At 58.0% G+C, this 20,968-nt stretch overlaps 1 protein-coding gene across 6 annotated transcripts in view; it reads left to right on the top strand.

The window, feature by feature from the left end:
• Positions 1-20,968, top strand: part of LOC132385502 (protein kinase C alpha type-like) — a 425,476-nt gene that overhangs the window by 227,900 nt on the left and 176,608 nt on the right. For all 6 annotated transcript variants that reach the window (XM_059957622.1, XM_059957616.1, XM_059957618.1 and 3 more), the window contains exon 5: positions 6,331-6,462. In XM_059957622.1, the coding sequence (XP_059813605.1) occupies positions 6,331-6,462 (132 nt within the window). The remainder of the gene's footprint in view (positions 1-6,330; positions 6,463-20,968) is intronic.

Consider the following 20,968-nt stretch of genomic DNA (forward strand, 5'->3'; position numbering starts at 1 on the left):
TTGTAATCCCCCCATTTATTTCAGCCTGTGAGATGTAATGCACATGTTCATTTCAGCCTGTGAGATTTAATCCCCTTTGTTCATTTCAGACTGTGCGATGTAATCCACCCGTTCGTTTCAGCCTGTGAGATGTAATCCCCCGTTCTTTTCAGCCTGTGTTATGTAATCCCATCTGTTCATTTCAGACTGTGCGATGTAATCCCCCCATTCATTTCAGCCTGTGAGATGTAATCCCCCGTTCTTTTCAGCCTGTGTAATGTAATCCCCTCTGTTCATTTCAGACTGTGCGATGTAATCCCCCCATTCATTTAAGCCTGTGAGATGTAATCCCCCTGTTCATTTCAGCCTGTGAGATATAATCCCCCCATTCATTTCAGCCTGTGTGATGTAACCCCCCGTTCATTTCAGGTTCTGAGATGTAATCACCCCCGTTCGTTTCAGCCTGTGTGATGTAATGCCCATGTTCGTTTCAGCCTCTGAGATGTAATCTCCCCCGTTCGTTTCAGCCTGTGTGATGTAATCCCCCCATTCATTTAAGCCTGTGAGATGTAATCCCCCTGTTCATTTCAGCCTGTGAGATGTAATCCCCCCATTCATTTCAGCCTGTGTGATGTAACCCCCCGTTCTTTTCAGGTGGTGAGATGTAATCACCCCCGTTCGTTTCAGCCTGTGTGATGTAATGCCCATGTTCGTTTCAGCCTCTGAGATGTAATCACCCCCGTTCGTTTCAGCCTGTGTGATGTAATGCCCATGTTCATTTCAGCCTGTGAGATTTAATCCCCTCTGTTCATTTCAGACTGTGCGATGTAATCCCCCCGTTCATTTCAGCCTGTGTTATGTAATCCCCTCTGTTCATTTCAGACTGTGCGATGTAATCCCCCCGTTCGTTTCAGCCTGTGAGATGTAATCCCCAGTACTTTTCAGCCTGTGAGATGTAATCCCCTCTGTTCATTTCAGACTGTGCAATGTAATCGCCCTGTTTGTTTCAGCCTGTGCAATGTAATCCCCAATTCGTGTCAGCCTGTGCGATGTAATCCCCCTGTTTGTTTCAGCCCTTGAGATGTAAACCCACCCCCGTTTGTTGCAGCCTGTGAGTTGTAATCCCCCCATTCATTTCAGCCTGAGATGTAATCCCCCCGTTCATTTCAGCCTGTGAGTTGTAATCCCCCCATTCATTTCAGCCTGTGAGATGTAATCCCCCGTTCTTTTCAGCCTGTGTTATGTAATCCCCTCTGTTCATTTCAGACTGTGCGATGTTATCCCCCCATTCATTTCAGCCTGTGAGATGTAATCCCCCGTTCTCTTCAGCCTGAGATTTAATCCCCTCTGTTCATTTCAGTCTGTGCGATGTAATCCCCCAGTTTGTTTCAGCCTGTGCGATGTAATCTCCTAATTCATTTCAGCCTGTGAGATGTAATCCACCTGTTAGTTTCAGCCTGTGTGATGTAATCCCCCCATTCATTTAAGCCTGTGAGATGTTATCCCCCCATTCATTTCAGCCTGTGAGATGTAACCCCCCCGTTCTTTTCAGGTTGTGAGATGTAATCACCCCCGTTCATTTCAGCCTGTGTGATGTAATGCCCATGTTCATTTCAGACTGTGCGATGTAATCCCCCTGTTTGTTTCAGCCTGTGCGATGTAATCCCCCTGTTTGTTTCAGCCTGTGCGATGTAATCCCCTTGTACATTTCAGTCTGTGAGATGTAATTCCCCCCGCCCCGTTCGTTACAGGCTGTTAGATGTTATTCCCCCCCTGTTTGTTTCAGCCTGTGAAATGAAATTCTGCCAGTTTGTTTCAGCCTGTGAGATATAATCCCCTTTCTTCTCAGCCTGTGAGATGAAATCCCCACGTTCATTTCAGCCTGTGCGATGTAATGCCACTGTTGATTTCAGCCTGTGAGATGTAATCCCCTCTGTTCATTTCAGCCTGTGAGATGTAATCCCCCGATTCATTTCAGCCTGTGAGATGTAATCCACCTGTTAGTTTCAGCCTGTGTGATGTAATCCCCCCGTTCGTTTCAGCCTGTGCGATGAAATCCCCCCGTTCGTTTCAGCCTGTGAGATGTAATCCCCCGTACTTTTCAGCCTGTGAGATGTAATCCCCTCTGTTCATTTCAGACTGTGCAATGTAATCGCCCTGTTTGTTTCAGCCTGTGCGATGTAATCCCCAATTCGTGTCAGCCTGTGCGATGTAATCCCCCTGTTTGTTTCAGCCCTTGAGATGTAAACCCACCCCCGTTTGTTGCAGCCTGTGAGTTGTAATCCCCCCATTCATTTCAGCCTGAGATGTAATCCCCCCGTTCATTTCAGACTGTGCGTTGTAATCCCCCCATTCATTTCAGCCTGTGAGATGTAATCCCCCGTTCTTTTCAGCCTGTGAGATGTAATCACCCCCGTTCATTTCAGCCTGTGTGATGTAATGCCCATGTTCATTTCAGCCTGTGAGATTTAATCCCCTTTGTTCATTTCAGACTGTGCGATGTAATCCACCCGTTCGTTTCAGCCTGTGAGATGTAATCCCCCGTTCTTTTCAGCCTGTTATGTAATCCCCTCTGTTCATTTCAGACTGTGCGATGTAATCCCCCCATTCATTTCAGCCTGTGAGATGTAATCCCCCGTTCTTTTCAGCCTGAGATGTAATCCCCTCTGTTCATTTCAGACTGTGCGATGTAATCCCCCAGTTTGTTTCAGCCTGTGCGATGTAATCTCCTAATTCATTTCAGCCTGTGAGATGTAATCCACCTGTTAGTTTCAGCCTGTGTGATGTAATCCCCCGTTCTTTTCAGCCTGTGAGATGTAATCACCCCCGGTCGTTTCAGCCTGTGTGATGTAATGCCCATGTTCATTTCAGCCTGTGAGATTTAATCCCTTCTGTTCATTTCAGACTTTGCGATGTAATCCCCCCGTTCGTTTCAGCCTGTGTTATGTAATCCCCTCTGTACATTTCAGACTGTGCGATGTAATCCCCCGATTCATTTCAGCCTGTGAGATGTAATCCCCCGTTCTTTTCAGCCTGTGAGATGTAATCCCCACTGTTCATTTCAGACTGTGCGATGTAATCCCCTCTGTTCATTTCAGACTGTGCGATGTAATCCCCCGATTCATTTCAGCCTGTGAGATGTAAACCCCCGTTCTTTTCAGCCTGTGAGATGTAATCCCCCGTTCTTTTCAGCCTGTGAGATGTAATCACCCCCGTTCTTTTCAGCCTGTGTGATGCAATGCCCATGTTCATTTCAACCTGTGACATGTAATCCCCTCTGTTCATTTCTGACTGTGCGATGTGATCCCCCCGTTCGTTTCAGCCTGTGAGATGTAATCCCACGTTCTGTTCAGCCGGTGAGATGTAATCCCCTCTGTTCATTTCAGCCTGTGCGATGTAATCCCCCTGTTTGTTTCAGCCTGTGCGATGTAATCCCCTTGTGCATTTCAGCCTGTGAGATGTAATTCCCCCCGCCCCGTTCGTTGCAGGCTGTTAGATGTTATTCCCCCCCCCCGTTTGTTTCAGCCTGTGAGATGTAATCCCCTCTGTTCATTTCAGACTGTGCAATGTAATCGCCCTGTTTGTTTCAGCCTGTGCGATGTAATCCCCAATTCGTGTCAGCCTGTGCGATGTAATCCCCGTTTGTTTCAGCCCTTGAGATGTAAACCCACCCCCGTTTGTTGCAGCCTGTGAGTTGTAATCCCCCCATTCATTTCAGCCTGAGATGTAATCCCCCCGTTCATTTCAGCCTGTGCGTTGTAATCCCCCCATTCATTTCTGCCTGTGAGATGTAATCCCCCGTTCTTTTCAGCCTGTGAGATGTAATCACCCCCGTTCGTTTCAGCCTGTGTGATGTAATGCCCATGTTCATTTCAGCCTGTGAGATTTAATCCCCTTTGTTCATTTCAGACTGTGCGATGTAATCCACCCGTTCGTTTCAGCCTGTGAGATGTAATTCCCCGTTCTTTTCAGCCTGTGTTATGTAATCCCCTCTGTTCATTTCAGACTGTGCGATGTAATCCACCCGTTCGTTTCAGCCTGTGAGATGTAATCCCCCATTCATTTCAGCCTGTGAGATGTAATCCCCCGTTCTCTTCAGCCTGAGATTTAATCCCCTCTGTTCATTTCAGACTGTGCGATGTAATCCCCCAGTTTGTTTCAGCCTGTGCGATGTAATCTAATTCATTTCAGCCTGTGAGATGTAATCCACCTGTTAGTTTCAGCCTGTGTGATGTAATCCCCCCATTCATTTCAGCCTGTGAGATGTAACCCCCCCGTTCTTTTCAGGTTGTGAGATGTAATCACCCCCGTTCATTTCAACCTGTGTGATGTAATGCCCATGTTCATTTCAGACTGTGCGATGTAATCCCCCTGTTTGTTTCAGCCTGTGCGATGTAATCCCCCTGTTTGTTTCAGCCTGTGCGATGTAATCCCACGTTCTGTTCAGCCGGTGAGATGTAATCCCCTCTGTTCATTTCAGCCTGTGAGATGTAATCCCCCGATTCATTTCAGCCTGTGAGATGTAATCCACCTGTTAGTTTCAGCCTGTGTGATGTAATCCCACAATTCATTTCAGCCTGTGAGATGTAATCCTCTCTGTTCATTTCAGACTGTGCGATGTAATTCCCCCCGCCCCGTTCGTTACAGGCTGTTAGATGTTATTCCCCCCCTGTTTGTTTCAGCCTGTGAAATGAAATTCTGCCAGTTTGTTTCAGCCTGTGAGATATAATCCCCCTTTCTTCTCAGCCTGTGTGATGCAATGCCCATGTTCATTTCAACCTGTGACATGTAATCCTCTCTGTTCATTTCTGACTGTGCGATGTGATCCCCCCGTTCGTTTCAGCCTGTGAGATGTAATCCCACGTTCTGTTCAGCCGGTGAGATGTAATCCCCTCTGTTCATTTCAGCCTGTGAGATGTAATCCCCCGATTCATTTCAGCCTGTGAGATGTAATCCACCTGTTAGTTTCAGCCTGTGTGATGTAATCCCACAATTCATTTCAGCCTGTGAGATGTAATCCTCTCTGTTCATTTCAGACTGTGCGATGTAATCCCCCCGCTTGTTTCAGCCTGTGCGATGTAATCCCCTTGTACATTTTAGCCTGTGAGATGTAATTCCCCCCGCCCCGTTCGTTGCAGGCTGTGAGATGTTATTCCCCCACTGATGGTTTCAGCCTGTGAAATGAAATCCTGCCAGTTTGTTTCAGCCTGTGAGATATAATCCCCCGTTCTTCTCAGCCTGTGAGATGTAATCCACCCATTCATTTCAGCCTGTGCGATGTAATGCCCCTGTTGATATCAGCCTGTGAGATGTAATCCCCTCTGTTCATTTCAGACTGTGCGATGTAATCCCCCTGTTTGTTTTAGCCTGAGAGATGTAATCCCCCGTACTTTTCAGCCTGTGAGATGTAATCCCCTCTGTTCATTTCAGACTGTGCAATGTAATCGCCCTGTTTGTTTCAGCCTGTGCGATGTAATCCCCAATTCGTGTCAGCCTGTGCGATGTAATCCCCCTGTTTGTTTCAGCCCTTGAGAGGTAAACCCACCCCCGTTTGTTGCAGCCTGTGAGATGTAATCCCCCCATTCATTTAAGCCTGTGAGATGTAATCCCCCCGTTCATTTCAGCCTGTGCAATGTAATGCCCCTGTTGATTTCAGCCTGTGAGATGTAATCCCCTCTGTTCAGTTCAGACTGTGAGATGTAATCCCCTTGTACATTTCTGCCTGTGAGATGTAATTCCCCCCGCCCCGTTCGTTGCAGGCTGAGAGATGTAATTCCCCTGTTCTTTTTAGCCTGTGAGATGTAATCCCCCTCGTTCATTTCCGCCTGAGATGTAATCCCTCATTCGTTTCAGACTGTGCGATGTAATCCTGCTGTTTGTTTCAGCCTGAGAGATGTAATCCCCCTTTTCATTTCAGCCTGTGAGATGTAATCCCCCAAATCATTTCAACCTGTGAGATGTAATCCCCCGATTCATTTCACCCTGTGAGATGTAATCCCCCGATTCATTTCAGCCTGTGGGTGTAATACCGCCCGCCCCGTTCGTTTCAGCCTGTGAGATGTAATTACCTCTGTTCATTTCAGCCTGTGAGATGTAATCACCCCGATTTGTTTCAGTCTTTGAGACGTAATAACCCCATTGGGTTCAGCCTGTGAGATGTAATCCCCCCCCCATTCGTTTCAGCCTCTGCGACGTAATCCCCTCTATTCGTTTCAGCCTCTGCGATGTAATCCCCCCCCCCCCTGTTAATTTCATTCTGTGAGATGTAATCCCTCGGCTCGTTTCAGCCTGTCATATGTAATCCCACCGTTCGTTTCAGCTTGTGCGATGTAATCCCCCTGTTCGTTTCAGGCTGTGAGATGAACATACACAAACGCTGTGTGAACAACGTGCCCAGCCTGTGTGGTATGGACCACACTGAGAGGCGAGGTCGAATTCACCTCAAGTGTGAGATCCACGCTGACAATGAGCTTCACGTCACAGGTTTGTCTCTAGGTACCCGGGCAGTGAGGGGGTGGTCGGGGTACCCGGGTCTCTAGAGGGGGCAGTGAGAGGGTGGTCAGGGTACCCAGGTCTCTATGGGGGTCAATAAGGGTGTGGTTGATGAACCCGGGTCTCTACAGGGTCAGTGAGGGGGTGGTCAGGGTACCTGGGTCTCTAGAGGGGTCAGTGAGGGGGTGGTCAGGGTATCCGGGTCTCTAGGGTGTTCAGTGAGGTGGTAGTCGGGGTACCCGGGTCTCTAGAGGGGCAGTGAGGGGGTCAGTGAGCTGGTGGTCAGGGTACCCGGGTCTCCAGAGGAGCAGTGAGGGGGTCAGTGAGGGGGTGGTCAGGGTACCCGGGTCTCTAGTGGGGTCAGTGAGGGGTTGGTCAGGGTACCCGGGTCTCTAGAGGGCTCAGTGAGGGGGTGGTCAGGGCACCCGAGTCTCTACTGGGGGCAGTGAGGGGGTGGTTGATGTACCCGGGTCTCTAGAGGGGCAGTGAGGTGGTGGTCGGGGTACCCGGGTCTCTAGTGGGGTCAGTGAGGGGGTGGTTGATGTACCCGGGTCTCTAGAGGGGTCAGTGAGGGGGTGGTCAGGGTACCCGGGTCTCTAGAGGGGTCAGTGAGGTGGTGGTCGGGGTACCCGGGTCTCTAGAGGGGTCAGTGAGGGGGTGGTCATGGTACCCGGGTCTCTAGAAGGGGCAGTGAGGGGGAGTTCGGGGTTCCCGGGTCTCTAGAGGGGACAGTGAGGGGGTAGTTGATGTACCCGGGTCCCCAGAGGGGCTGTGAGGAGGTGGTTGATGTACCCGTGTTTCCAGAGGGATCAGTGAGGGGGTGGTCAGGGTACCCGGTTGTCTAGAGGGGTTAGTGAGGGGTTAATTGAGGTACCTGGGTGGTCGGGGTACCCGGGTCTCTAGAGGGGACAGTGAGGGTGTGGTTTAAGTACCTGGGTCTCTAGAGGGGTCAGTTGAGGGGGTGGTCAGGGTACCCAGGGCTCTAGAGGGGTCAGTGAGGGGGTGGTCAGCGTACCCGGGTCTCTAGAGGGGTCAGTGAGGGGGTGGTCAGGGTACCCGGATCTCTAGAGGGGTCAGTGAGGGGGTGGACATGGTACCCGGGTCTCTAGTGGGGGCAGTGAGGGGGTGGTTGGGGTACCCGGGTCTCTAGAGGGGACAGTGTGGGGTTGGTTGAGGTACCCGAGTCTCTAGAGGGGTCAGTGAGGGGGTGGTCAGGGTACCCGGGTCTCCAGAGGGGTCAGTGAGTGGGTCAGTGAGGGGGTGGTCAGGGTACCCGGGTCTCTAGAGGGGTCAGTGAGGGGGTGGTCAGGGTACCCAGCTCCCTACAGGGGTCAGTGAGGGGTTTTTCAGGGTACCAGGGTCTCTGGAGGGGTCAGTGAGGTGGTGGTCAGGGTACCCGGGTCTCTAGTGGGGTCAGTGAGGGGTTGGTCAGGGTACCCGGGTTTCTAGAGGGGTCAGTGAGGTGTTGGTCAGGGTACCCGAGTCTCTAGTGGGGTCAGTGAGGGGGTGGTTGATGTACGCGGGTCCCTAGACGGTTAGTGAGGGGGTGGTTGATGTACCCTGGTCTCTAGAGGGGTCAGTGTGGGGGTCAGTGAGGGGGTGGTCAGGGTACCCAGGTCTCTAGAGGGGTCAGTGAGGGGGTGGTCAGGGTACCCAGGTCTCTAGAGGGGTCAGTGAGGGGGTGGTCCTGGTACCCGGGTCTCTAGAAAGGGCAGTGAGGGGGAGTTCGGGGTTCCCGGGTCCGTAGAGGGGCTGTGAGGGGGTGGTTGATGTACCCGGGTCTCTAGAGGGGTCAGTGAGGGGGTGGTCAGAGTACCCGGTTGTCTAGAGGGGTTAGTGAGGGGGTGGTCAGGGTACCCGAGCCTCTAGAGGGGTCAGTGAGGGCGTGGTTGAGGTACCCGGGTCTCTAGAGGGGTCAGTGAGGGGGTGGTCAGGGTACCCGGGTCTCTAGAGGGGTCAGTGAGTGGGTCAGTGAGGGGGTGGTCAGGGTACCCGGGTCTCTAGAGGGGTCAGTGAGGGGGTGGTCAGGGTACCCAGGTCCATACAGGGGTCAGTAAGGGGTTTTTCAGGGTACCAGGGTCTCTGGAGGGGTCAGTGAGGGGTTTGTCAGGGTACCCTGGTCTCTAGAGGGGTCAGTGAAGGGGTGGTCAGGGTACCCGATACTCTAGAGGGGGCAGAGAGTGGGTGGTCAGGGCACCCGAGTCTCTAGTGGGGGCAGTGAGGGGGTGGTTGATGTACCCGGGTCTCTGGAGGGGCAGTGAGGTGGTGGTCGGGGTACCCGGGTCTCTGGAGGGGACAGAGAGGGGTTGGTTGATATACCCGGGTCACTAGAGGGGCAGTGAGGGGGTGGTTGATGTACCCGGGTCTCTAGAGGGGTCAGTGAGGGGTTCATTGAGGGGCTGGTCAGGGTACCTGCGTCTCTAGAGGGGACAGTGAGGGGGTTGTCAGGGTACCCGGTTCTCTAGAGGGGTCAGTGAGGGGGTGGTCGGTGTACCCGGGTCCCTAGAGGGGCAGTGAGGGGGTGGTCAAGGTACGCAGGTCTCTAGAGGGGTAGTGAGGGGGTGGTTGATGTACCCGGGTCTCTAGAGGGGTAGTGAGGTGGTGGTCGGGGTACCCGGGTCTCTAGAGGGGTACTGAGGGGGTGGTCGGGGTACACAGGTCTGTAGAGGGGACAGTGAGGATGTGGTTGATGTACCCGGGTCTCTAGAGGGGTCAGTGAGGGGGTGGTCGGGGTACCCGGGTCTCTAGAGGGGTCAGTGAGGGGGTGGTCAGGGTACCCAGGTCTGTAGAGGGGACAGTGAGGATGTGGTTGATGTACCCAGGTCTCTAGAGGGGTAAGTGAGGGGGTGGTCAGGGTTCCCGGGTCTCTAGAGGGGTCAGTGAGGGGTGGTCAGAGTACCCGGTTGTCTAGATGGGTTAGTGAGGGGGTGGTCAGGGTACCCGAGCCTCTAGAGGGGTCAGTGAGGGCGTGGTTGAGGTACCCGGGTCTCTAGAGGGGTCAGTGAGGGAGTGGTCGGTGTACCCGGGTCTCTAGAGGGGTCAGTGAGGGGGTGGTCAGAGTACCCGGTTGTCTAGAGGGGTTAGTGAGGGGGTGGTCAGGGTACCCGAGCCTCTAGAGGGGTCAGTGAGGGCGTGGTTGAGGTACCCGGGTCTCTAGAGGGGTCAGTGAGGGAGTGGTCGGTGTACCCGGGTCTCTAGAGGGTTCAGTGAGGGGGTGGTTGAGGTACCCGGGTCTCTAGAGGGGTCAGTGAGGGAGTGGTCGGTGTACCCGGGTCTCTAGAGGGGTCAGTGAGGGAGTGGTCGGTGTACCCGGGTCTCTAGAGGGGTCAGTGAGGGAGTGGTCGGTGTACCCGGGTCTCTAGAGGGGTCAGTGAGGGGGTGGTTGAGGTACCCGGGTCTCTAGAGGGGTCAGTGAGGGAGTGGTCGGTGTACCCGGGTCTCTAGAGGGGTCAGTGAGGGGGTGGTTGAGGTACCCGGGTCTCTAGAGGGGTCAGTGAGGGAGTGGTCGGTGTACCCGGGTCTCTAGAGGGGTCAGTGAGGGGGTGGGCAGGGTAGCCGGGTCTCTAGAGGGGACAGTGAGGGGGTGGTTGAGGTACCCGCGTCTCTAGAGGGGTCAGTGAGGGGTGGTTGGGGTACCCGGGTCTCTAGAGGGGACAGTGTGGGGTTGGTTGAGGTACCCGAGTCTCTAGAGGGGTCAGTGAGGGGGTGGTCAGGGTACCCGGGTCTCTAGAGGGGTCAGTGAGTGGGTCAGTGTGGGGGTGGTCAGGGTACCCGGGTCTCTAGAGGGGTCAGTGAGGGGGTGGTCAGGGTACCCAGGTCCATACAGGGGTCAGTAAGGGGTTTTTCAGGGTACCAGGGTCTCTGGAGGGGTCAGTGAGGGGTTTGTCAGGGTACCCTGGTCTCTAGAGGGGTCAGTGAAGGGGTGGTCAGGGTACCCGTTACTCTAGAGGGGGCAGTGAGTGGGTGGTCAGGGCACCCGAGTCTCTAGTGGGGGCAGTGAGGGGGTGGTTGATGTACCCGGGTCTCTGGAGGGGCAGTGAGGTGGTGGTCGGGGTACCCGGGTCTCTGGAGGGGACAGAGAGGGGTTGGTTGATATACCCGGGTCACTAGAGGGGCAGTGAGGGGGTGGTTGATGTACCCGGGTCTCTAGAGGGGTCAGTGAGGGGTTCATTGAGGGGCTGGTCAGGGTACCTGCGTCTCTAGAGGGGACAGTGAGGGGGTTGTCAGGGTACCCGGTTCTCTAGAGGGGTCAGTGAGGGGGTGGTCGGTGTACCCGGGTCTCTAGTAGCGGCAGTGTGGGGGAGGTCGGGGTACCCGGGTCCCTAGAGGGGCAGTGAGGGGGTGGTCAAGGTACGCAGGTCTCTAGAGGGGTAGTGAGGGGGTGGTTGATGTACCCGGGTCTCTAGAGGGGTAGTGAGGTGGTGGTCGGGGTACCCGGGTCTCTAGAGGGGTAGTGAGGGGGTGGTCGGGGTACCCAGGTCGGTAGAGGGGACAGTGAGGATGTGGTTGATGTACCCGGGTCTCTAGAGGGGTCAGTGAGGGGGTGGTCGGGGTACCCGGGTCTCTAGAGGGGTCAGTGAGGGGGTGGTCAGGGTACCCAGGTCTGTAGAGGGGACAGTGAGGATGTGGTTGATGTACCCAGGTCTCTAGAGGGGTAAGTGAGGGGGTGGTCAGGGTTCCCGGGTCTCTAGAGGGGTCAGTGAGGGGTGGTCAGAGTACCCGGTTGTCTAGAGGGGTTAGTGAGGGGGTGGTCAGTGTACCCGAGCCTCTAGAGGGGTCAGTGAGGGCGTGGTTGAGGTACCCGGGTCTCTAGAGGGGTCAGTGAGGGAGTGGTCGGTGTACCCGGGACTCTAGAGGGGTCAGTGAGGGGGTGGTCAGAGTACCCGGTTGTCTAGAGGGGTTAGTGAGGGGGTGGTCAGGGTACCCGAGCCTCTAGAGGGGTCAGTGAGGGCGTGGTTGAGGTACCCGGGTCTCTAGAGGGGTCAGTGAGGGAGTGGTCGGTGTACCTGGGTCTCTAGACGGTTCAGTGAGGGGGTGGTTGAGGTACCCGGGTCTCTAGAGGGGTCAGTGAGGGAGTGGTCGGTGTACCCGGGTCTCTAGAGGGGTCAGTGAGGGGGTGGTCGGTGTACCCGGGTCTCTAGAGGGGTCAGTGAGGGGGTGGTTGAGGTACCCGGGTCTCTAGAGGGGTCAGTGAGGGAGTGGTCGGTGTACCCGGGTCTCTAGAGGGGTCAGTGAGGGGGTGGTTGAGGTACCCGGGTCTCTAGAGGGGTCAGTGAGGGTGTGGTTGAGGTACCCGGGTCTCTAGAGGGGTCAGAGAGGGCGTGGTTGAGGTACCCGGGTCTCTAGAGGGGTCAGTGAGGGAGTGGTCGGTGTACCCGGGTCTCTAGAGGGGTCAGTGAGGGGGTGGTTGAGGTACCCGGGTCTCTAGAGGGGTCAGTGAGGGTGTGGGCAGGGTAGCCGGGTCTCTAGAGGGGACAGTGAGGGGGTGGTTGAGGTACCCGGGTCTCTAGAGGGGTCAGTGAGGGGTGGTTGGGGTACCCGGGTCTCTAGAGGGGACAGTGTGGGGTTGGTTGAGGTACCCGAGTCTCTAGAGGGGTCAGTGAGGGGGTGGTCAGGGTACCCGGGTCTCTAGAGGGGTCAGTGAGTGGGTCAGTGAGGGGGTGGTCAGGGTACCCGGGTCTCTAGAGGGGTCACTGAGGGGGTGGTCAGGGTACCCAGGTCCCTACAGGGGTCAGTGAGGGGTTTTTCAGGGTACCAGGGTCTCTGGAGGGGTCAGTGAGGGGTTTGTCAGGGTACCCTGGTCTCTAGAGGGGTCAGTGAAGGGGTGGTCAGGGTACCCGATACTCTAGAGGGGGCAGTGAGTGGGTGGTCAGGGCACCCGAGTCTCTAGTGGGGGCAGTGAGGGGGTGGTTGATGTACCCGGGTCTCTGGAGGGGCAGTGAGGTGGTGTTCGGGGTACCCGGGTCTCTGGAGGGGACAGAGAGGGGTTGGTTGATATACCCGGGTCACTAGAGGGGCAGTGAGGGGGTGGTAGATGTACCCGGGTCTCTAGAGGGGTCAGTGATGGGTTCATTGAGGGGCTGGTCAGGGTACCTGCGTCTCTAGAGGGGACAGTGAGGGGGTTGTCAGGGAACCCGGTTCTCTAGAGGGGTCAGTGAGGGGGTGGTCGGTGTACCCGAGTCTCTAGTAGCGGCAGTGTGGGGGAGGTCGGGGTACCCGGGTCTCTAGAGGGGGGTCAGTGAGGGGTGGTCAGAGTACCCGGTTGTCTAGAGGGGTTGTGAGGGTGGTCAGAGTACCCGGTTGTCTAGAGGGGTCAGTGAGGGGGTGGTCAGGGTACCCGAGCCTCTAGAGGGGTCAGTGAGGGCGTGGTTGAGGTACCCGGGTCTCTAGAGGGGTCAGTGGAGGGAGTGGTCGGTGTACCCTGGGGGTTCTCTAGAGGGGTCAGTGAGGGGTGGTTGAGGTACCCGGGTCTCTAGAGGGGTCAGTGAGGAGTGGTCGGTGTACCCGGTCTCTAGAGGGGTCAGTGAGGGGTGGTTGAGGTACCCGGGTCTCTAGAGGGGTCAGTGAGGGGTGGTTGAGGTACCCGGGTCTCTAGAGGGGTCAGTGAGGGCGTGTTGAGGTACCCGGGTCTCTAGAGGGGTCAGTGAGGGAGTGGTCGGTGTACCCGGGTCTCTAGAGGGGTCAGTAGGGGGGTGGTTGAGGTACCCGGGTCTCTAGAGGGGTCAGTGAGGGTGTGGGGCAGTGTAGCCGGGTCTCTAGAGGGGACAGTTGAGGGGGTGGTTGAGGTAGCCGGGTCTCTAGAGGGGTCAGTGAGGGGTGGTTGGGGTACCCGGGTCTCTAGAGGGGACAGTGTGGGGTTGGTTGAGGTACCCGAGTCTCTAGAGGGGTCAGTGAGGGGGTGGTCAAGTACCCGGGTCTCTAGAGGGGTCAGTGAGTGGGTCAGTGAGGGGGTGGTCAGGGTACCCGGGTCTCTAGAGGGGTCAGTGAGGGGGTGGTCAGGGTACCCAGGTCCCTACAGGGGTCAGTGAGGGGTTTTTCAGGGTACCAGGGTCTCTGGAGGGGTCAGTGAGGGGTTTGTCAGGGTACCCTGGTCTCTAGAGGGGTCAGTGAAGGGGTGGTCAGGGTACCCGATACTCTAGAGGGGGCAGTGAGTGGGTGGTCAGGGCACCCGAGTCTCTAGTGGGGGCAGTGAGGGGGTGGTTGATGTACCCGGGTCTCTAGAGGGGCAGTGAGGTGGTGGTCGGGGTACCCGGGTCTCTGGAGGGGACAGAGAGGGGTGGTTGATATACCCGGGTCACTAGAGGGGGCAGTGAGGGGGTGGTTGATGTACCCGGGTCTCTAGAGGGGTCAGTGAGGGACGTGGTCGGTGTACCCGGGTCTCTAGAGGGGTCAGTGAGGGGGTGGTGAGGTACCCGGGTCTCTAGAGGGGTCAGTGAGGGGAGTGGTCGGTGTACCCGAGTCTCTAGAGGGGTCAGTGAGGGGGTGGTTGAGGTACCCGGGTCTCTAGAGGGGTCAGTGAGGGGGTGGTTGAGGTACCCGGGTCTCTAGAGGGGTCAGTGAGGGCGTGTTTGAGGTACCCGGGTCTCTAGAGGGTCAGTGAGGGAGTGGTCGGTGTACCCGGGTCTCTAGAGTGGTCAGTGAGGGGGTGGTTGAGGTACCCGGGTCTCTAGAGGGTCAGTGAGGGTGTGGGCAGGGTAGCCGGGTCTCTAGAGGGGACAGTGAGGGGGTGGTTGAGGTACCCGGGTCTCTAGAGGGGTCAGTGTGGGGTGGTTGGGTACCCGGGGTCTCTAGAGGGGACAGTGTGGGGTTGGTTGAGGTACCCGAGTCTCTAGAGGGGTCAGTGAGGGGGTGGTCAGGTACCCGGGTCTCTAGAGGGGTCAGTGAGTGGGTCAGTGAGGGGGTGGTCAGGGTACCCGGGTCTCTAGAGGGGTCAGTGAGGGGGTGGTCAGGGGTACCCAGGTCCCTACAGGGGTCAGTGAGGGGTTTTTCAGGGTACCAGGGTCTCTGGAGGGGGTCAGTGAGGGGTTTGTCAGGGTACCCTGGTCTCTAGAGGGGTCAGTGAAGGGGTGGTCAGGGTACCCGAAACTCTAGAGGGGTCAGTGAGTGGGTGGTCAGGGCACCCGAGTCTCTAGTGGGGGCAGTGAGGGGGTGGTTGATGTACCCGGGTCTCTAGAGGGGCAGTGAGGTGGTGGGTCGGGGTACCCGGGTCTCTGGAGGGGACAGAGAGGGGTTGGTTGATATACCCGGGTCACCTAGAGGGGCAGTGAGGGGGTGGTTTGATGTACCCGGGTCTCTAGAGGAGGTCAGTGAGGGGTTCAGTGAGGGGCTGGTCAGGGTACCTGCGTCTCTAGAGGGGACAGTGGAGGGGGTTGTCAGGGTACCCGGTTCTCTAGAGGGGGTCAGTGAGGGGGTGGTCGGTGTACCCGGGTCTCTAGTAGCGGCAGTTTGGGGGAGGTCGGGGGTACCCGGGTCCCTAGAGGGGGGTGGTCAAGGTACGCAGGTCTCTAGAGGGGTAGTGAGGGGGTGGTTGATGTACCCGCGTCTCTAGACGGGTAGTGAGGTGGTGGTCGGGGTACCCGGGTCTGTAGAGGGGACAGTGAGGATGTGGTTGATGTACCCGGGTCTCTAGAGGGGTCAGTCAGGGGGTGGTCGGGGTACCCGGGTCTCTAGAGGGGTCAGTGAGGGGGTGGTCAGGGTACCCAGGTCTGTAGAGGGGACAGTGAGGATGTGGTTGATGTACCCAGGTCTCTAGAGGGGTAAGTGAGGGGGTGGTCAGGGTTCCCGGGTCTCTAGAGGGGTCAGTGAGGGGTGGTCAGAGTACCCGGTTGTCTAGAGGGGTTAGTGAGGGGGTGGTCAGGGTACCCGAGCCTCTAGAGGGGGTCAGTGAGGGAGTGGTTGAGGTACCCGGGTCTCTAGTGGGGTCAGTGAGGGAGTGGTCGGTGTACCCGGGTCTCTAGAGGGGTCAGTGAGGGGGGTGGTTGAGGTACCCGGGTCTCTAGAGGGGTCAGTGAGGGGGTGGTTGAGGTACCCGGGTCTCTAGAGGGGTCATTGAGGGGGTGGTTGAGATACCCGGGTCTCTAGAGGGGTCAGTGAGGGAGTGGTCGGTGTACCCGGGTCTCTAGAGGGTTCAGTGAGGGGGTGGTTGATGTACGCGGGTCCCTAGACGGGTAGTGAGGGGATGGTTGATGTACCCGGGTCTCTAGAGGGGTCAGTGTGTGGGTCAGTGAGGGAGTGGTCGGTGTACCCGGGTCTCTAGAGGGGTCAGTGAGGGCGTGGTTGAGGTACCCGGGTCTCTAGAGGGGTCAGTGAGGGAGTGGTCGGTGTACCCGGGTCTCTAGAGGGGTCAGTGAGGTGGTGGTTGAGGTACCCGGGTCTCTAGAGGGGTCAGTGAGGGTGTGGGCAGGGTAGCCGGGTCTCTAGAGGGGACAGTGAGGGGGTGGTTGAGGTACCCGGGTCTCTAGAGGGGTCAGTGAGGGGGTGGTCAGGGTACCCGGGTCTCTAGAGGGGTCAGTGAGTGGGTCAGTGAGGGGGTGGTCAGGGTACCCGGGTCTCTAGAGGGGTCAGTGAGGGGGTGGTCAGGGCACCCGAGTCTCTAGTGGGGGCAGTGAGGGGGTGGTTGATGTACCCGGGTCTCTAGAGGGGCAGTGAGGTGGTGGTCGGGGTACCCGAGTCTCTGGAGGGGACAGAGAGGGGTTGGTTGATATACCCGGGTCACTAGAGGGGCAGTGAGGGGGTGGTTGATGTACCCGGGTCTCTAGAGGGGGTCAGTGAGGGGTTCAGTGAGGGGCTGGTCAGGGTACCTGCGTCTCTAGAGGGGACAGTGAGGGGGTTGTCAGGGTACCCGGTTCTCTAGAGGGGACAGTGAGGGGGGTGGTCGGTGTACCCGGGTCTCTAGTAGCGGCAGTGTGGGGGAGGTCGGGGTACCCGGGTCCCTAGAGGGGCAGTGAGGGGGTGGTCAAGGTACGCAGGTCTCTAGAGGGGTAGTGAGGGGGTGGTTGATGTACCCGGGTCTCTAGAGGGGTAGTGAGGTGGTGGTCGGGGTACCCGGGTCTCTAGAGGGGTCAGTGAGGGGGTGGTTGAGTTACCCGGGTCTCTAGAGGGGTCAGTGAGGGAGTGGTCGGTGTACCCGGGTCTCTAGAGGGGTCAGTGAGGGAGTGGTCGGTGTACCCGGGTCTCTAGAGGGGTCAGTGAGGGGGTGGTTGAGGTACCCGGGTCTCTAGAGGGGTCAGTGAGGGAGTGGTCTGTGTACCCAGGTCTCTAGAGGGGTCAGTGAGGGGGTGGTTGAGGTACCCGGGTCTCTAGAGGGGTCAGTGAGGGGGTGGTTGAGGTACCAGGGTCTCTAGAGGGGTCAGTGAGGGCGTGGTTGAGGTACCCGGGTCTCTAGAGGGGTCAGTGAGGGAGTGGTCGGTGTACCCGGGTCTCTAGAGGGGTCAGTGAGGGGGTGGTTGAGGTACCCGGGTCTCTAGAGGGGTCAGTGAGGGTGTGGGCAGGGTAGCCGGGTCTCTAGAGGGGACAGTGAGGGGGTGGTTGAGGTACCCGGGTCTCTGGAGGGGTCAGTGAGGGGTGGTTGGGGTACCCGGGTCTCTAGAGGGACAGTGTGGGGTTGGTTGAGGTACCCGAGTCTCTAGAGGGGTCAGTGAGGGGGTGGTCAGGGTACCCGGGTCTCTAGAGGGGACAGAGAGGGGTTGGTTGATATACCCGGGTCACTAGAGGGGCAGTGAGGGGGTGGTTGATGTACCCGGGTCTCTAGAGGGGTCAGTGAGGGTTCAGTGAGGGGCTGGTCAGGGTACCTGCGTCTCTAGAGGGGACAGTGAGGGGGTTGTCAGGGTACCCAGTTCTCTAGAGGGGACAGTGAGGGGGTGGTCGGTGTACCCGGGTCTCTAGTAGCGGCAGTGTGGGGGAGGTCGGGGTACCCGGGTCCCTAGAGGGGCAGTGAGGGGGTGGTCAAGGTACGCAGGTCTCTAGAGGGGTAGTGAGGGGGTGGTTGATGTACCCGGGTCTCTAGAGGGGTAGTGAGGTGGTGGTCGGGGTACCCGGGTCTCTAGAGGGGTCAGTGAGGGGGGTGGTTGAGTTACCCGGGTCTCTAGAGGGGTCAGTGAGGGAGTGGTCGGTGTACCCGGGTCTCTAGAGGGGTCAGTGAGGGAGTGGTCGGTGTACCCGGGTCTCTAGAGGGGTCAGTGAGGGGGGTGGTTGAGGTACCCGGTCTCTAGAGGGGTCAGTGAGGGAGTGGTCGGTGTACCCAGGTCTCTAGAGGGGTCAGTGAGGGGGTGGTTGAGGTACCCGGGTCTCTAGAGGGGTCAGTGAGGGGGTGGTTGAGGTACCAGGGTCTCTAGAGGGGTCAGTGAGGGCGTGGTTGAGGTACCCGGGTCTCTAGAGGGGTCAGTGAGGGAGTGGTCGGTGTACCCGGGTCTCTAGAGGGGTCAGTGAGGGGGTGGTTGAGGTACCGCGGGTCTCTAGAGGGGTCAGTGAGGGTGTGGGCAGGGTAGCCGGGTCTCTAGAGGGGACAGTGAGGGGTGGTTGAGGTACCCGGGTCTCTGGAGGGGTCAGTGAGGGGTGGTTGGGGTACCCGGGTCTCTAGAGGGGACAGTGTGGGGTTGGTTGAGGGTACCCGAGTCTCTAGAGGGGTCAGTGAGGGGGGTGGTCAGGGTACCCGGGTCTCTAGAGGGGTCAGTGAGTGGGTCAGTGAGGGGGTGGTCAGGGTACCCGGGTCTCTAGAGGGGTCAGTGTGGGGGTGGACAGGGTACCCAGGTCCCTACAGGGGTCAGTGAGGGGTTTTTCAGGGTACCAGGGTCTCTGGAGGGGTCAGTGAGGGGTTTGTCAGGGTACCCTGGTCTCTAGAGGGGTCAGTGAAGGGGTGGTCAGGGTACCCGATACTCTAGAGGGGGCAGTGAGTGGGTGGTCAGGGCACCCGAGTCTCTAGTGGGGGCAGTGAGGGGGTGGTTGATGTACCCGGGTCTCTGGAGGGGCAGTGAGGTGGTGGTCGGGGTACCCGGGTCTCTGGAGGGGATAGAGAGGGGTTGGTTGATATACCCGGGTCACTAGAGGGGCAGTGAGGGGGTGGTTGATGTACCCGGGTCTCTAGAGGGGTCAGTGAGGGGTTCATTGAGGGGCTGGTCAGGGTACCTGCGTCTCTAGAGGGGACAGTGAGGGGGTTGTCAGGGTACCCGGTTCTCTAGAGGGGTCAGTGAGGGGGTGGTCGGTGTACCCGGGTCTCTAGTAGCGGCAGTGTGGGGGAGGTCGGGGTACCCGGGTCTCTAGAGGGGTCAGTGAGGGGTGGTCAGAGTACCCGGTTGTCTAGAGGGGTTAGTGAGGGGGTGGTCAGGGTACCCGAGCCTCTAGAGGGGTCAGTGAGGGCGTGGTTGAGGTACCCGGTTCTCTAGAGGGGTCAGTGAGGGAGTGGTCGGTGTACCCGGGTCTCTAGAGGGGTCAGTGAGGGGGTGGTTGAGGTACCCGGGTCTCTAGAGGGGTCAGTGAGGGAGTGGTCGGTGTACCCGGGTCTCTAGAGGGGTCAGTGAGGGGGTGGTTGAGTTACCCGGGTCTCTAGAGGGGTCAGTGAGGGGGTGGTTGAGGTACCCGGGTCTCTAGAGGGGTCAGTGAGGGCGTGGTTGAGGTACCCGGGTCTCTAGAGGGGTCAGTGAGGGAGTGGTCGGTGTACCCGGGTCTCTAGAGGGGTCAGTGAGGGGGTGGTTGTGGTACCCGGGTCTCCAGAGGGGTCAGTGAGGGTGTGGGCAGGGTAGCCGGGTCTCTAGATGGGACAGTGAGGGGGTGGTTGAGGTACCCGGGTCTCTAGAGGGGTCAGTGAGGGGTGGTTGGGGTACCCGGGTCTCTAGAGGGGACAGTGTGGGGGTGGTCAGGGTACCCGGGTCTCTAGAGGGGTCATTGAGGGGGTGGTTGAGATACCCGGGTCTCTAGAGGGGTCAGTGAGGGAGTGGTCGGTGTACCCGGGTCTCTAGAGGGGTCAGTGAGGGGGTGGTTGAGTTACCCGGGTCTCTAGAGGGGTCAGTGAGGGGGTGGTTGAGGTACCCGGGTCTCTAGAGGGGTCAGTGAGGGAGTGGTCGGTGTACCCGGGTCTCTAGAGGGGTCAGTGAGGGGGTGGTTGAGTTACCCGGGTCTCTAGAGGGGTCAGTGAGGGGGTGGTTGAGGTACCCGGGTCTCGAGAGGGGTCAGTGAGGGGGTGGTTGAGGTACCCGGGTCTCTAGAGGGGTCAGTGAGGGTGTGGGCAGGGTAGCCGGGTCTCTAGAGGGGACAGTGAGGGGGTGGTTGAGGTACCCGGGTCTCTGGAGGGGTCAGTGAGGGGTGGTTGGGGTACCCGGGTCTCTAGAGGGGACAGTGTGGGGTTGGTTGAGGTACCCGAGTCTCTAGAGGGGTCAGTGAGGGGGTGGTCAGGGTACCCGGGTCTCTAGAGGGGTCAGTGAGTGGGTCAGTGAGGGGGTGGACAGGGTACCCAGGTCCCTACAGGGGTCAGTGAGGGGTTTTTCAGGGTACCAGGGTCTCTGGAGGGGTCAGTGAGGGGTTTGTCAGGGTACCCTGGTCTCTAGAGGGGTCAGTGAAGGGGTGGTCAGGGTACCCGATACTCTAGAGGGGGCAGTGAGTGGGTGGTCAGGGCACCCGAGTCTCTAGTGGGGGCAGTGAGGGGGTGGTTGATGTACCCGGGTCTCTGGAGGGGCAGTGAGGTGGTGGTCGGGGTACCCGGGTCTCTGGAGGGGATAGAGAGGGGTTGGTTGATATACCCGGGTCACTAGAGGGGCAGTGAGGGGGTGGTTGATGTACCCGGGTCTCTAGAGGGGTCAGTGAGGGGTTCATTGAGGGGCTGGTCAGGGTACCTGCGTCTCTAGAGGGGACAGTGAGGGGGTTGTCAGGGTACCCGGTTGTCTAGAGGGGTTAGTGAGGGGGTGGTCAGGGTACCCGAGCCTCTAGAGGGGTCAGTGAGGGCGTGGTTGAGGTACCCGGTTCTCTAGAGGGGTCAGTGAGGGAGTGGTCGGTGTACCCGGGTCTCTAGAGGGGTCAGTGAGGGGGTGGTTGAGGTACCCGGGTCTCTAGAGGGGTCAGTGAGGGAGTGGTCGGTGTACCCGGGTCTCTAGAGGGGTCAGTGAGGGGGTGGTTGAGTTACCCGGGTCTCTAGAGGGGTCAGTGAGGGGGTGGTTGAGGTACCCGGGTCTCTAGAGGGGTCAGTGAGGGCGTGGTTGAGGTACCCGGGTCTCTAGAGGGGTCAGTGAGGGAGTGGTCGGTGTACCCGGGTCTCTAGAGGGGTCAGTGAGGGGGTGGTTGTGGTACCCGGGTCTCCAGAGGGGTCAGTGAGGGTGTGGGCAGGGTAGCCGGGTCTCTAGATGGGACAGTGAGGGGGTGGTTGAGGTACCCGGGTCTCTAGAGGGGTCAGTGAGGGGTGGTTGGGGTACCCGGGTCTCTAGAGGGGACAGTGTGGGGGTGGTCAGGGTACCCGGGTCTCTAGAGGGGTCATTGAGGGGGTGGTTGAGATACCCGGGTCTCTAGAGGGGTC

Source organism: Hypanus sabinus, assembly GCF_030144855.1.
Source record: "Hypanus sabinus isolate sHypSab1 chromosome 24 unlocalized genomic scaffold, sHypSab1.hap1 SUPER_24_unloc_3, whole genome shotgun sequence".
Classification (NCBI taxonomy): domain Eukaryota; kingdom Metazoa; phylum Chordata; class Chondrichthyes; order Myliobatiformes; family Dasyatidae; genus Hypanus; species Hypanus sabinus.